The sequence below is a fragment of the Chiloscyllium plagiosum genome, chromosome 7, assembly GCF_004010195.1.
Source record: "Chiloscyllium plagiosum isolate BGI_BamShark_2017 chromosome 7, ASM401019v2, whole genome shotgun sequence".
NCBI lineage: Eukaryota > Metazoa > Chordata > Chondrichthyes > Orectolobiformes > Hemiscylliidae > Chiloscyllium > Chiloscyllium plagiosum.
Window position 1 is genome coordinate 19,679,836 of NC_057716.1, and position 12,933 is coordinate 19,692,768.

Consider the following 12,933-nt stretch of genomic DNA (forward strand, 5'->3'; position numbering starts at 1 on the left):
TGCTACCTTCTCCCCAGCCCTCCCCCCCCCCATCCCGCCCACTTATCTCTCCAGCCTGGAGGCTCCCTGCCACCATTCCTGATAAAGGGCTTTTGCCCGAAACATCGATTTTCCTGCTCCTCGGTTACTGCCTGACCTGCTGTGCTTTTCCAGCACCACTCTAATCTAAACTTACGAAACGTTGTTGAACCAAAACGTCTGAGCTGAGATTCTATGAAATCTCCATATTGGAACCTAATACAACATTGTAGCAGCTGTGGAGACAGTGGTCTAAGGTGGACTGTGTTGAATCCAGGGGAATCTGGGCTATTGTAAGGCCACATTGGCTGCAATGACTACCCTTAGATTTCCTGAGTACACTGACTGTTTATGCAAAGTGAGGTGATGACCTACCCAACATGAGGTAAATTGAGGCATTCTCCAAAGTGATAGCATGTCCACATCAGCTAAGCAATCCCTATCCTTTCCAAAGCCCTGTGATGCTGTTGAAAGACCACTATAGACTCTTAGATGGGAGTTGTGGAAGGTGTGTTTCCCCAAGGAAGGCAGCCATTCCATGTAATTTTGTAGCATTGAGGGATGACCTTGTCTGAATTCTTAGCCACATGCTTCCTGATTCATTGAGTCTGAACAAGATCCTGAACCATAGAGCAGGCGATGAAATGGACAAGTCAGCCTGGGCACATTGCATAATGCTGGGGGCAATTTCATGGAAGACTGAAGTTCAGTTTGAACTTGTAAGTTGGCTAGGCCCAAAGATACCTACTTCACCCAATAGGAAGCCCAGCAAAAATGAGGAAAAGGTAGCAACCATCATTTTGGTTGCAAGGAAGCACCAGAGCTGACAATACTGTCCAGCAGGGGGCATTCAGTGCCTTTACTGTGATGGGGCTACCTTCTGCAGATTTGCAATGGTGAAATGATGAAATAATCTCTTCAAAGTAAATCAAACAGGTCATCTCCAGGGAAAAGGAAATTCCACCAAATTGAGCAAGAAAATGAAGAAGACATAAAGTTAGGCACTTGAGGAATAAATTACATATTGTTGGGCCTTTAGTGAATGATGATGTTAATCTGGGCCAAGATAATTGGTCAGTAAGATTGAGAGCCAAGAATTTTGTTGGTAAGTTTTTTTCTCAGTTCAGCAGCAACTATTACTGTCCTTCCTGGTCATTTGGAATGGCTTCATACTGTACACTTATGACCATCAAGAGTCAACAATTGAGGTATGGGAAGTCCAGTTAAAAGGCATTTTAAAGTAAAACTTACCTACAACAGAAAATCTATTGTAGGAAAGTCTATTAAATCGAATGAGCCTATTTACACCTTTCAACATTGGAACAAATCCTTGTTAAGTTGGCAAGCATGTCTCCAACTAAGTCTTTTACAACAGTTACTAGATATTCTAAGACGATAAAAAAAAACTTCATGCCCAAGATGGTAACAGTCCATTTTGCGAGGAATTACCTCAGCTTCTCTGGCAACGTGAGCTTCATCCACTGAAGACTGTATGAAGCTTTCTCCAGCATGCAGAGTTTTCATGCTGAGAATGTCAGTGATAGAAATGCAGGGCCATTTTAAGGGTCAACCAGAACAGCTCCAGTAGTGATTGGCCACTGTTGAGGCTCATCGGATTTTGTCTATAAGAGCAGGGTTCTTAATGGGCTTTGCATTTAAGTATTGATTTGGCTGCATGGGAGTTTTACTGGTGGTGGGTAGTCATTTAAAAAAGCAAAATAAAGTCACAGTGATTTTGATGGTGGGAGTGTCGCTCAGTTCATCTCCTCAACTGAAAGTACTGAGAAAGAGATAGTCCGGTGAAGCAGAGCTGGTACCATATCAATAAGCACTGATCAGCCTGTATTCTGATGCTGCAGCCACTTTTCCTTTCAGTAACAATAGGCTTTAGGCTACAGACACCAATTATACTCATTTTGTTTCAGCTTCTGAAACTCTGGTCCAAGACAGCTTTATGCCATCACTCTCCTAATTCATTTCAAACAACCAGATCAGGGAGATCGCCACAGGGCTGAAATCTGTAAATAATGGACTTCTTAGCTGGAGTTTGGGGGCTGCGGGGGGGTGATGAAGTTGGAAATACAGTCAATTAAAGGGGAATATTTTTAGTTGAATGTTTCAGTCAACAATTTTAAGAATATACTTTTAGTTAATAATTCTGGAAGCTGAGAGGGGATGTAAGGGGGAGTTGGAAATGTTGAAATAGGGTGAATGAATGTGTGGATGAGCCACTGAGGTAAGCACTGATATGATTTTCAGTCGAGCTCTAACTACTCTGCCAAGCGGTTCGAGCGGAGGCTCTCGAGCCTTACCATCATGCACAGTCTATCAATAAATGTTACTTAACAGCAACCAACAAACTCTGGTGTGATATTTCATGAGCAACCAATACTGAAACATGATACAACACGCACGCTGCAGCAATCTGTCATGACACCTTCAATAGCACCTTCACAACCCCATGTCCACTACCATCTAGAAGGACAAGGGCAGGAGACACATGGGAACACCACCCACTTCTCTCCAAGCTATGCCTGACTTGGAACTATGTCACCATTCCTGCACTGTCACTGGGTCAGAGTACCAGAATCCCTTCCCTCACCCTGTGTGCTATTTCCTTCCACAAGAACAGCAGCAGTGTAAGAAAGTGGCTGTCTACCGCCTTCTCAAAGGCACTTAGGGTTGAGTAAATTTACCAGCCATGCTTATAACCCGTGAAAGAACAATTAAAAAGTCCAGCTTGTCTGCTGTGAAATATTGGCTTGGGTATCATAGTCAAGTAGAAGTTCCCAAGCTGACATTGTAAATCTATTTAGGGGTGATGGTGAGAAATGTACACTTTAAAGCTGTAACTATCTGTGTGTTGTAGTTCTGAAAATTTCATGCCCTCCCACTTCAGAATTTGAGTCAGCAAAAATACAAGGATTAATTAGTCCAATGTTAAAGGGGATCCAGCTACCTAAGTGTAACCCCAGAAGTTAAATGTGTGTGTGGGAATGTGGTTCTTTTAGCCTGTGGTGTGATTGTGCAACAATGATAACTACAGAGATATTTCGGATTGTAGCCTGGCTCCTTAACATCGCTGCGGTCTGGGGAATTGAGCTGTTTGATCTTATGTGTGAAGCCAGAATCATCAGTATGACATGGAAAGTGCGGCTGAAGGAGTTTGAAGCATCTGCTGACAGACACAACCTGGCTTTCAGGAGACGGTTGCACAAATAGCACAGCAACTGGCCTTCTTGCTGTTCAATGTGAGTGCTTCAGTGAGCAAGGCTTTTGAGATGCTGCCTGGCACAGGAGAGAAAAGGTGGATTATGATTGTGCACCAAAAACTTTGAACAATTAAGGGGTGACGTCAAATGCTACATTCAAAAGGCACATTTCCCATCAGATGAGACAGAATGGGGTTAAACAGTACCTTGATTTGTGCAGCAGATGTTGTTTGGATGCATTTATACAGAAACAGATCTGACCAAACCATGCACCAGAGTTGAAAGATGGGTTTGAGGCACCGGCGGTACAGGTGGTCCACATTGCTGGAAAGATGAACATCATTGTCACAATAACAGAGGGTGGATCAATCACACAGATCTCTACGAGAGAAGAAAGCTGAATTATTCACGCAGTAGTTAATGCTACAACCAGAGCAATGACACTAGAGAGATCAAAAGAAAATCAAAGATTTCAGAAGTGAATGGCATCAGACAGCATATCCAAAGTGGAAATGGGGATAATTTCCTAATCAAATTGTTAATCATTGCACAAGACGAATTATACACAATTGGAAAGTATGTTCTCAGAGGCAGCAGACTTGTAGTGGTACAAAAGTTAGCTAATGGGTGGTTGGTATGAAACAAAGCTTGCGAAACCAAAGAATGGAGGCCAAGGATTATATTTAATGAAGTTTCTCTCTCCCTCTCTCTAGACTTCTGAAGGCCATGGGAATACCCAGTGAGACTGTTGTGGAATTCCGTATCAAATATTTTTGCCTCTTAGCAAGCAAACCTGAGTTATGTTCTCAGGCCTCCCTCCAGAATCCTTCTATGAGAGAACCTTCTGATTGTCCAAGGAGAAGATTTCAGTCAGAAATGGGACCAATGTTTCAAAATAATAAATAGATGAATTGAAAGATCATTAAGCAGCTAAGAATTTGATATCCATTTGATGTAGTTCTGCAAAATTTGTTTTCATTCAATAATTTGCATCTCCTTTAAACAGCTCAGGTCATTCAGATTCTGAATTCTGTAAAAGAATTAGAGAATTGTCCTAACACCTCTGTGCCTGTGGTACGAACATACTCAGATTGATGTGATAAATGCCTTGCAATGGGAATAGTAATATCAAGGCCCAGGATAATGCTCTGGGGCACTGTATCAAATCCCAACACTGTAGCTGGTGAAATTAAAATGCCATTAATCTGGAATTATAAAGGTAGTCTTTGTAATGATACCATAACACCACCATCAACTGTTGCAAAAATTCACCTGTTCCATGTGTGATAAGACTGTCTGATTTATTTTTAAAATGCTTATACCATATTTTAAGCTTGGGTTTCAATTATGAGCTGGTGACAAATGGGTTTTGTGCATCTGAACTTAACAATTGATTTGTAATTTTTTTCTGTACCCATGGTGATTTATTATAAAGTAGTTTGAGAGAGCTACTTTAAAAACTGTGATGGATTTTTGTTTACTTTAGGATGTTATGACCTAGCAAGGTACACAAGGTGTGTGATAGCCAGGAATAAACTATAACAGATTTAGGAGCTAAAGACACAGGTGACATAAAACCTATTGAGGTATTAAATGCTTTTGGGTACTCTAAGGGATATGTTTTTTTTAAATTGATAAAGGAGTACTTTTGGAATTAATTGAATTATGTGTGTTAAATACTGTGTGTTTAAAAATCTTTGAATTTATGTTATGTACAAATGGGCTTATTCTACCTTTTCTTTGTTTATTTGGGTTTGTAAGCTTCTGTTTAATTCTTTACAAGCAAAATCTGCAATTTTGCATGCTGATGTCTCACTGAGAGACTACCATGTTAAAACAAAATAAAATATGATCAAGCAAGGTTTCAGTCTGGAATCTAACTTGTCCAATAATAACATTGACTAGGATCATAACACATGTCCTTTAGGGAAGGAAATCTGCCATCCTTACCCTGTCTGACCTACATGTGACTCCAGACCCATAGCAATATGATTGACTCCTAACTATTCTGAGTTGAACCCATAAGCCAATCAGTTCAAGGGAAATTGGGGATGGGTGGCAAATGCTGGACTATCACTGGGAGCTGTCCAATGTATTTCTGGTTTGTTGTGAAAGAGGAGAAAGGAAGGTAACTGATAGCACTGTCCCCTAACTGCAAGCCACCAGTGGTTGGCACTGCAACATTCAATGTGCATCTCCACATAGATAAGGGACAGGTTGAAGTAACAAAAATGGGAGGGTGAATTGACAAATAAAGACCGTTCGAGGACTCTATCCATATTAATTAACACTTACTTACATATTGCAATTTCACCACGTCAGTGCTGCAAATCTGCTTTCCATGTAAGTGTGAGACCTAAGGGGAAAAAAAAGAAGTTGCACTTATCTCATCTCTTTCAAAACCTTGTATCACTCGAGGGAAAATGATCAATACTATTGACGTTTCGTCACTGTGGCAGAGTGGGAGGCGATAAGCTCAGATGGCTGAATGGTTAGAATGAGGCGCAGACTAATTCTGTACAGCACAGATCTAATGCCCTGTACAGTACACAACAATAAAATAAAACAAAGAACTGCAGGTGCTGAAGGTCTGAAACAATAACAGAAATTGCTGGAAACTCAGCAGGTCCGGCAGCATTTGTGGAGAGAAAGCAGAGCAAACGTTTTGCATCCAGTGACCCCTCTTCAGAAGCTCTCTCCACAGATGCTGTCAGAATTTTCTCCAGCAATTTCTGCTTTTACCTCATACAATAGTTGCCCCAGCAGTTTTAGAGATAATCAAAGTGTTGTGAGGTAACTAATATCGGCTCCATTCAAACCAGTTGCTGATTTGGAACAGGTCCACAGATCGGAACTCCTCATAACAGATTCTTTACAGAGAATAATTTAGATAGTGTCGAGAAAATATTGAATGCACTGTTCATGGGATCTTTCTATCCTGACACCATGTGTTCCACTGATCCCTGTCAGCTGATAATGTGGTAATTTCTTTATAATTATTTCAGTGTGAAGACAGCCAGAACTGCAACTTCAAATCATGATTTATTTTTTCTGACTTCCAAAATGGTTCACTCAAACATAAAAGCTGCATTAATATCTTTTACCTCACTCCTAAGGAAGGTTTGTCCCAGTGATAATGTCATGGAAAAGTTTACTCTTTCTTTAATGAGAAGAGGGATGGTTAATACAGGACTGAAGGTGTTATATCTGAATGCACACAGAATCCGGAATAAGGGAACTGAGCTAGTGGTGAAGACTGAAATTGGCAGGTATGACACGGTGGGTATCACGGAGACATGGCTGCAAGGGGTTCAGGATTGGGAGCTGGATATTCAAGGATATACATCCTATCGAAAAGATAGGCGGGGGGGGGGGGGTTGCCTTATTAGTAAGAAATGAAATTAAATCAATAGTGAGAAACTAAATAGGGTCAGATGGTATCGAATCTGTGTGGGTAGAATTGAAATAATAGATTGAACAGATAAAAATAAAACCCAGTTGGAGTTATGTACAGGCGTCCAAACAGTAGTCAGGAGCTGGGGTGCAAGATAGACTAGGAAGTAGAAAAGATGTGTAGGAAAGGCAAAGTTACAGTGATCATGGGAGCCTTCAATATGTAGAGGGACTGGGAAAATCAGGTCGGTAGTGAATTGTGAAAAAAGGAATTTGTGGAATGTCTATGCAATGGCTTTTTGGAGCAGCTTGTGGTAGAGCCCACTAGGGAACAGGCCATACTGGGTTTAGTGTTGTACAATGAGACAGACTTGATAAGGGAGCTTAAGGTGAAGGAACCCTTAGGTGGCAGTGATTATAATATGATTGAATTTACCCTGCAATTTGAGAGGGAGAAGATAGGATCAGAGGTAACGGTGTTACAGCTGAATAAAGGTAATCACAGAGGCATGAGGGAGGAGCTGGGTATAATAGACTGGGAGAGGAGCTGAGCAGGAAAGACAGAGGAACAGCAATGGCAGGAGTTTCTGGGAGTAATTCAGGAAACACAGCAGAGATTCATCCCGAGGAAAGGCAACATGGTACAGGGAGGGTGAGGCAACTGGGCTGACTAGGGAAGTCAGGGATAACATAAAAGCAAAAGAGAAAGCAGTTAATGTGGCAAAGGGCAGTGGGAAACCTGAGGGCCAACAGACAGCAATGAAGAAAGAAATAAGGAGGGAGAAGATTAAATAGGAGGGTAAGCTAACCAGTAACATAAAGGAAGACTGAAAGAGTTTCTTTAGATATATAAAGGCAAAAGAGAGGCAAAAGTGGACATTGGGCCACTGGAAAATGACACTGGAGAGATAACAGTGGGGAACAAGGAAATGGCTGAGGAACTGACTAGTTACTTTGTGTCAATCTTCACGGTGAAAAATGATCGAGAGAGTGAGGACTGCTGGAGTCAGAATCGAAAAATGTGGCACTGGAAAAGCACAGCAGGTCAGGCAACATCCGAGGAGCAAGAGAGTTGATGTTTCGGGCACAAACCCTACACACAGTCAGGAGTATGATAGAATCCTCTCTATTATCTTGATGAATGCAACTCCAAAGAAGCTCACCACCAGGACAAAGCACTCCACCTTACATTCTCTCCCTTCACCACTGATGCACAGTGGCAGCTGTGCACACCATCTCAAGATGTGCTGCAGCAACTTGCCAATTCTCTTTCAATAGGTTAGGTGAATTGCCCGTGCTAAATTGTCCATAGTGTTAGGTGCATTTGTAGGGGAATGGGTCTGGGTGGGTTACTCTTCAGAGCTGAAAATGTGTTGCTGGAAAAGCGCAGCAGGTCAGGCAGCATCCAGGGAACAGGAGAATCGACGTTTTGGGCATAAGCCCTTACTCTTCAGAGGGTCAGTGTAGACTTGTTGGGCCGAAGGGCCTGTTCCAATACTCTAAGAAATCTAATAGCACCATCCAACCTCTACTGCCCAGGAGAACAAGGGCAGAGGTACATGCGAATATCACTACCTGAAAGTTCCCTTCCATTAAACACACTGTCTACTCTTAGAAATATATTGCAATTCTTCAGTGGGTCAAAACCCTGGAATTTCCCTCATTGTCTGCAGTGGAAGGAGGAAGTGACTCATAACCACGTTTTCAAGGACAATTAGGAATAAGGATTAAATGCTGGCCTTGTCAGCAAAGTCCACATCCCATGAGCGAATAAAATAATTTCTACTGACTTTTGCATGTAAAAGTGTTTCTCAATTTAATTTAATTCTTGAAAGATTTTTAAAAAAGTTTTACATTATGCCCCTGACTTCCCAACCTTTGACAATACCCAACCTCTCTGTCTATCTGCTCCCTAAGGTCTTGAAAACTTCAATTAAATCACCCTTTGACTTTCTAAATTCAAAGGTATGAAAGTTCTAGATAAACTAGGGCATTTAAGTATAAGCTAAAACATACATTTCTTATTCTCAGCTATGAATTGATTAATGGAAGCCCCAAATTAACAATTAATCCCATGTTAAGAGCTCGCAAACTAATTCTAACATCCCACTATAACTTATATTTACCATTTTAACAAGTAAAACATTCCAAGGGCTCTTGTCAAACAAAATCTGACACTGAACCACCTAAGTAGATACAAGGTTAAAGAGGTAGGTTTTAAAGGAACATCTTAAAAGGAGAGGTAGAGAGACACACACAGGGAAGTCTACAGAAGGAATTACAGAATTTAGGGCCCAGGTAACAGAAAATACTGGTACCAATCGTGGTGTGATAATTGGGAATGCTCAAAAGATAGAATTAATGAAAGGTAGAATCCTTGGGTCAAGGTGGCACCAGACTGGGAATCAGTGTAGACCAACAAACACAGGGCTAATAAATAAATGGGACTAGGCGTGATTTACAAACAAACAGGAGAGTTTTATGGAAGGTGTGCTACAAACCACTCCTGCTCTTTTTTTCCCCCCAGAAGTACAGACCGTCTGGAGAAAAAACAGGGTTTTATTCAGGTGAAGGGTTCCATAGACAATGCAGATTTGTGAACAAAGGTATAACATGTTGGCATGACTGCAGAGTTCAAAGCTCTGATGTGAGTTGACTTGAATTTGTGCTTCAAGACAAGCCTCCACAGCTTGCATGATGTTCAGATCAATCAACCTGGTCTGAAAGGAACAGACAGAACCATTCCTCTGCTCGCACCTGCAGCCCTTTCGCCGGTGCATTCCAGGCCAAATCAGCAGAAAGTGAAATCTCCCCTCTGCCTCTTCCACCAGTTAAGTTAGACGCTGGATGGACTGTGAACAAATGCTTGCACTGGTGCAGTTCATACGGGGTTGCTCGGGGAACTGTTGAGCGTTTTGTGGACCACATGACACCTGACATTCCTTCTGAGCAAGCGTGTATACAGTATTGGGCTAATCTACTGGGGCTAGTTTGCTTTCCAGTGTATGGCTTATGGTGTGAGTACTGGGAATAATTAAAAAAAAACGTGCTGGGATTAGTTAGTCAGTGTGCTGTTTTTAATGTGCCCGCTGGGATGAGAGAGAGAGTGTGTTCGTTGTTGTGCTATTTTTTTTGAGGAGAGCTGGATTCAGTCATGTGCCTGGACGAGTTATTACACAGACAGTGTGGGCCGGCAGCCTCAGTGTTTGCATGGATCCGGTGAAGCGGACTGGAGCTGCCATCTGTGGGCTGCTGCAGCGCCGGGATGTTCTACTGGTTTAGAGTCAGTGCCTCCTTCATCAAAGCAGTGTGTCCGGAATGAAGACCCTCAGGCAGGCTGCAGCAGAGACTCTGAGCCGGTTAGGTGAGCACTGACTGTGCCCGGTGATTATTTCCGCCCAGTGTCTGTCTGCCCCGCAGTCCCGTCTCAATGTATGCACACACACACACACTGCAGTTTTGCAGGGCACAATCTCCCGGCTTTTGATAGGCTGCGGATCACTGTTAACCCCTTCCAAGTCAAGGGCAGAGTGTTTGCGTCCTTCTCTCCGAGAGCGAGGAGGAAACGGTGGCGGCCTGCGAATTATTGCAGAAGGGACCAAGGCACTTGCAACCCCGAGACCGAGTGCAGAGGTGACTGTGCTACCTGTGATAGCTCAGTCCTATGTGCAGCTGAAACACATTCATGGTTTTGAGCAGAGCCCAATCTCCAGCGCTTTGCGAGGGGATGTTTTTTGTGTGTGTTTATGTATGCATGTTTTTATTAGTATGTTCTTGTCTATGTATGTAAATATTTGTATGTGGATGTGAATCTGTGTGTTGCTATGTGTATGAAAGTGTTTCTGTGTATTTTTGTATGCGTGTATGTATATCTGCCTGTGCAGATGTTTCTCTTTGTGTGTGGATTTTTTTTTCTGTGTGTTTCAATGTGTGTTTGTGTGTGTGTTGATGTGTATCAGCATGTGTTGATATGTATGTGTTTCAATGTATGTATTGTATCTGCATGTGTAGGTGTACTGATATGTATTTGTATGTAGATATGTATCTCTGTGTGTGGGTGTGTTTTTATGTATGTGGATATGTAGCTATATGTGTACCTGACTCTGTGTGGGTGCATGGATGGATGTGCGTGCAGGGGTGTGTCTCTGTGTTGGCATGTCTCTGACTCCAGGCCTCCAGCAATATAACTGATTCTTAACTGCGTCTGAAATGACAGGAAGCCCTTCCAGATCAAACCCATTGCAATTAGTTCCTGAAGGCAGTGACTCACCAGCACCTTCTCAGGGCAACTGGAGAGGAGGAGCTGTCAATGGAATCCATGGCTGTGACACATCCTGCAAATGAGTCACCTCCCATGATGCCATATCTCCAATTGCCATTACCTGAACGTTTGACATTTTAAATTGCAGCCTTGGAATTTTGGTGGGAGAAAGTTCTAGATTTCCACTCCTTGGTGTGTAGAGACTTATTTCCTGATAATTCCTTTAACTACCCTGAACACTGAAATTCAATCACTACTTTCATCTTCTGTATTTGAGCACTGGTTTATGCAGCTTCTCCTCATTATTTTTATCATTTTAGCTCCAGGATCATTCTGATCAACTCCACTCCCTCCAAGGCCAATGTGTTGTTTTTGAGTTGTGGGACCAAGCCCTGCCATCCTCCAGTGTACCATAATCTGCCAGGCCTCAAGCCCCATGAATGAATAAACTTGATCCTTGTGGGGTCCCTGTGGGCTTTTACAAAGAAGGATTTTGACCCCTTGAAGCCATAGAAACGACATAAAAAGCAGGATTAGGCCATTCAGCCTTCTCCATCATTTGATAAGATCATGGTTGTGGCCTGAACACCACTTCCTGCCGATACCTACAACCCTTGACTCCCTTGTTGATCAAAAGGCTATCTCTCAGCCTTGACTGAATTCAATGACCCAGAGCTTCCACTGCTCTCCATTGAAGAGAACTCCCAAGGACTAATGAGTCTCTGAGAAAAGGATTCTTCCTCATTTCCCTCCTAAACAAGGGAGCCCTTAAACTGCGCCCACAGTTTTAGAGTTCCCACACAAGGCAAACATCCTCTTGTAGTGAATCTGCCTTTACTTTCGCGGTCACTGTACATCGGTAAGGGTTTCACTGGTCTTTCTGTGACCTGGGTAATGTGACCAACGCAAGCAAAATGTCACTTTCCCAGAGTATGATAGGGAATTTCGGAATGAAAATGACATGTGGCAGGGTGAAGAAGATTGCCATGGAAACTATAAGGGTTGCCATAGTAAATACTCCTTTTCACATGAAATTTGTGTTCTTACTTCATGCTTTTAAAGGTGACAGGATTGAGATGACATCAATGTAGCTGTGTGGTTAAAGACCCGACAGAACTGAATTAAAGATAGGGGCTGTGGGCATCCCTTTCAATATTAGGCATGGTTCAGCTTGATAGAGAGGACTACACAGTGCTGATCAGAATGTGATATAGAAATTTTTCTTCCCTCATGTAACATCAGCTACTACCTCACTTAAAGCATTTACAGATATCAGACCAAGAACGAGATTGCTGATCGCTGCTGGAGAAAGGGGAAGGCTTGGGAAGTTCAACCTCAAATATCATGGGGAGTCAAGGGTTCAGGTGGCACCTCCCTGAAGATAAGGGCATAAGTCACAGAAATATGCCATTTGGCCCATTGAGTCTGGTCCATCATTTAATGAGATCATAGCTGATCTGCTAATTCTCAATTTCCTTTCTCCCCATAACCCTTGACACCCTGACTGAACAAAAATCTGTCTTGCTCAGTCTTAATGACCTAGCCTTGACAGCCCTCTGCAGTGAAGAATCCCACAGATTCACTATTAGAAGAAAAGGAATTCCTCTTCATATGTCTTAAATGGGTGACTCCTTACTCTGAGCTCATGTCCCCTGATCCAATGCTAATTTACTACCTCCAACACAGTGGGTTTTTTTAAAATGGCCTAATGTGTTGTACCTTAAACATCTTCTGAAAATGCAAATACATCACATCCACATGTAGTGATCTGTTTCATGTTTCTTTTCATTTCTAAATAAAATGTGTTACATTGACAGTTTCACAATCCTCTGGGACTTTTTCTGTGTTTTCTGTACAGTTTGTCCCACTTTGGATGTCGTTATCCAAACAGCTGCCCTGTGATGCTGCAATGCTCTTTTGCTTTGTAAGCCTACATTTCCCCTCTCCTAAACTCTTTCCCCTGTAAGTCAGACATTTAAACTCCTTGACTTTATTTACCCTAATTCAGTTTGCCTGTGGTTCAGGCAGTAATCCAGAGAACATCATCTT

The 12,933-nt window shown here is 42.3% G+C and overlaps 1 protein-coding gene across 6 annotated transcripts in view; it reads left to right on the plus strand.

Moving 5' to 3' along the window:
* Positions 1–9,533: 9,533 nt before the first annotated feature.
* Positions 9,534–12,933, plus strand: part of cdk15 (cyclin-dependent kinase 15) — a 33,787-nt gene continuing 30,387 nt past the window's right edge. For 4 of the 6 annotated variants that reach the window (XM_043693178.1, XM_043693181.1, XM_043693179.1 and 1 more), the window contains exon 1: positions 10,043–10,256. In XM_043693178.1, coding sequence (XP_043549113.1) covers positions 10,058–10,256 — 199 coding nt within the window. In that variant the 5' untranslated portion in view covers positions 10,043–10,057. Of the gene's footprint in view, positions 9,988–10,042; positions 10,257–12,933 lie in introns of those variants that run through there. The other 2 variants (XM_043693182.1, XM_043693183.1) reach the window with 2 other exon arrangements.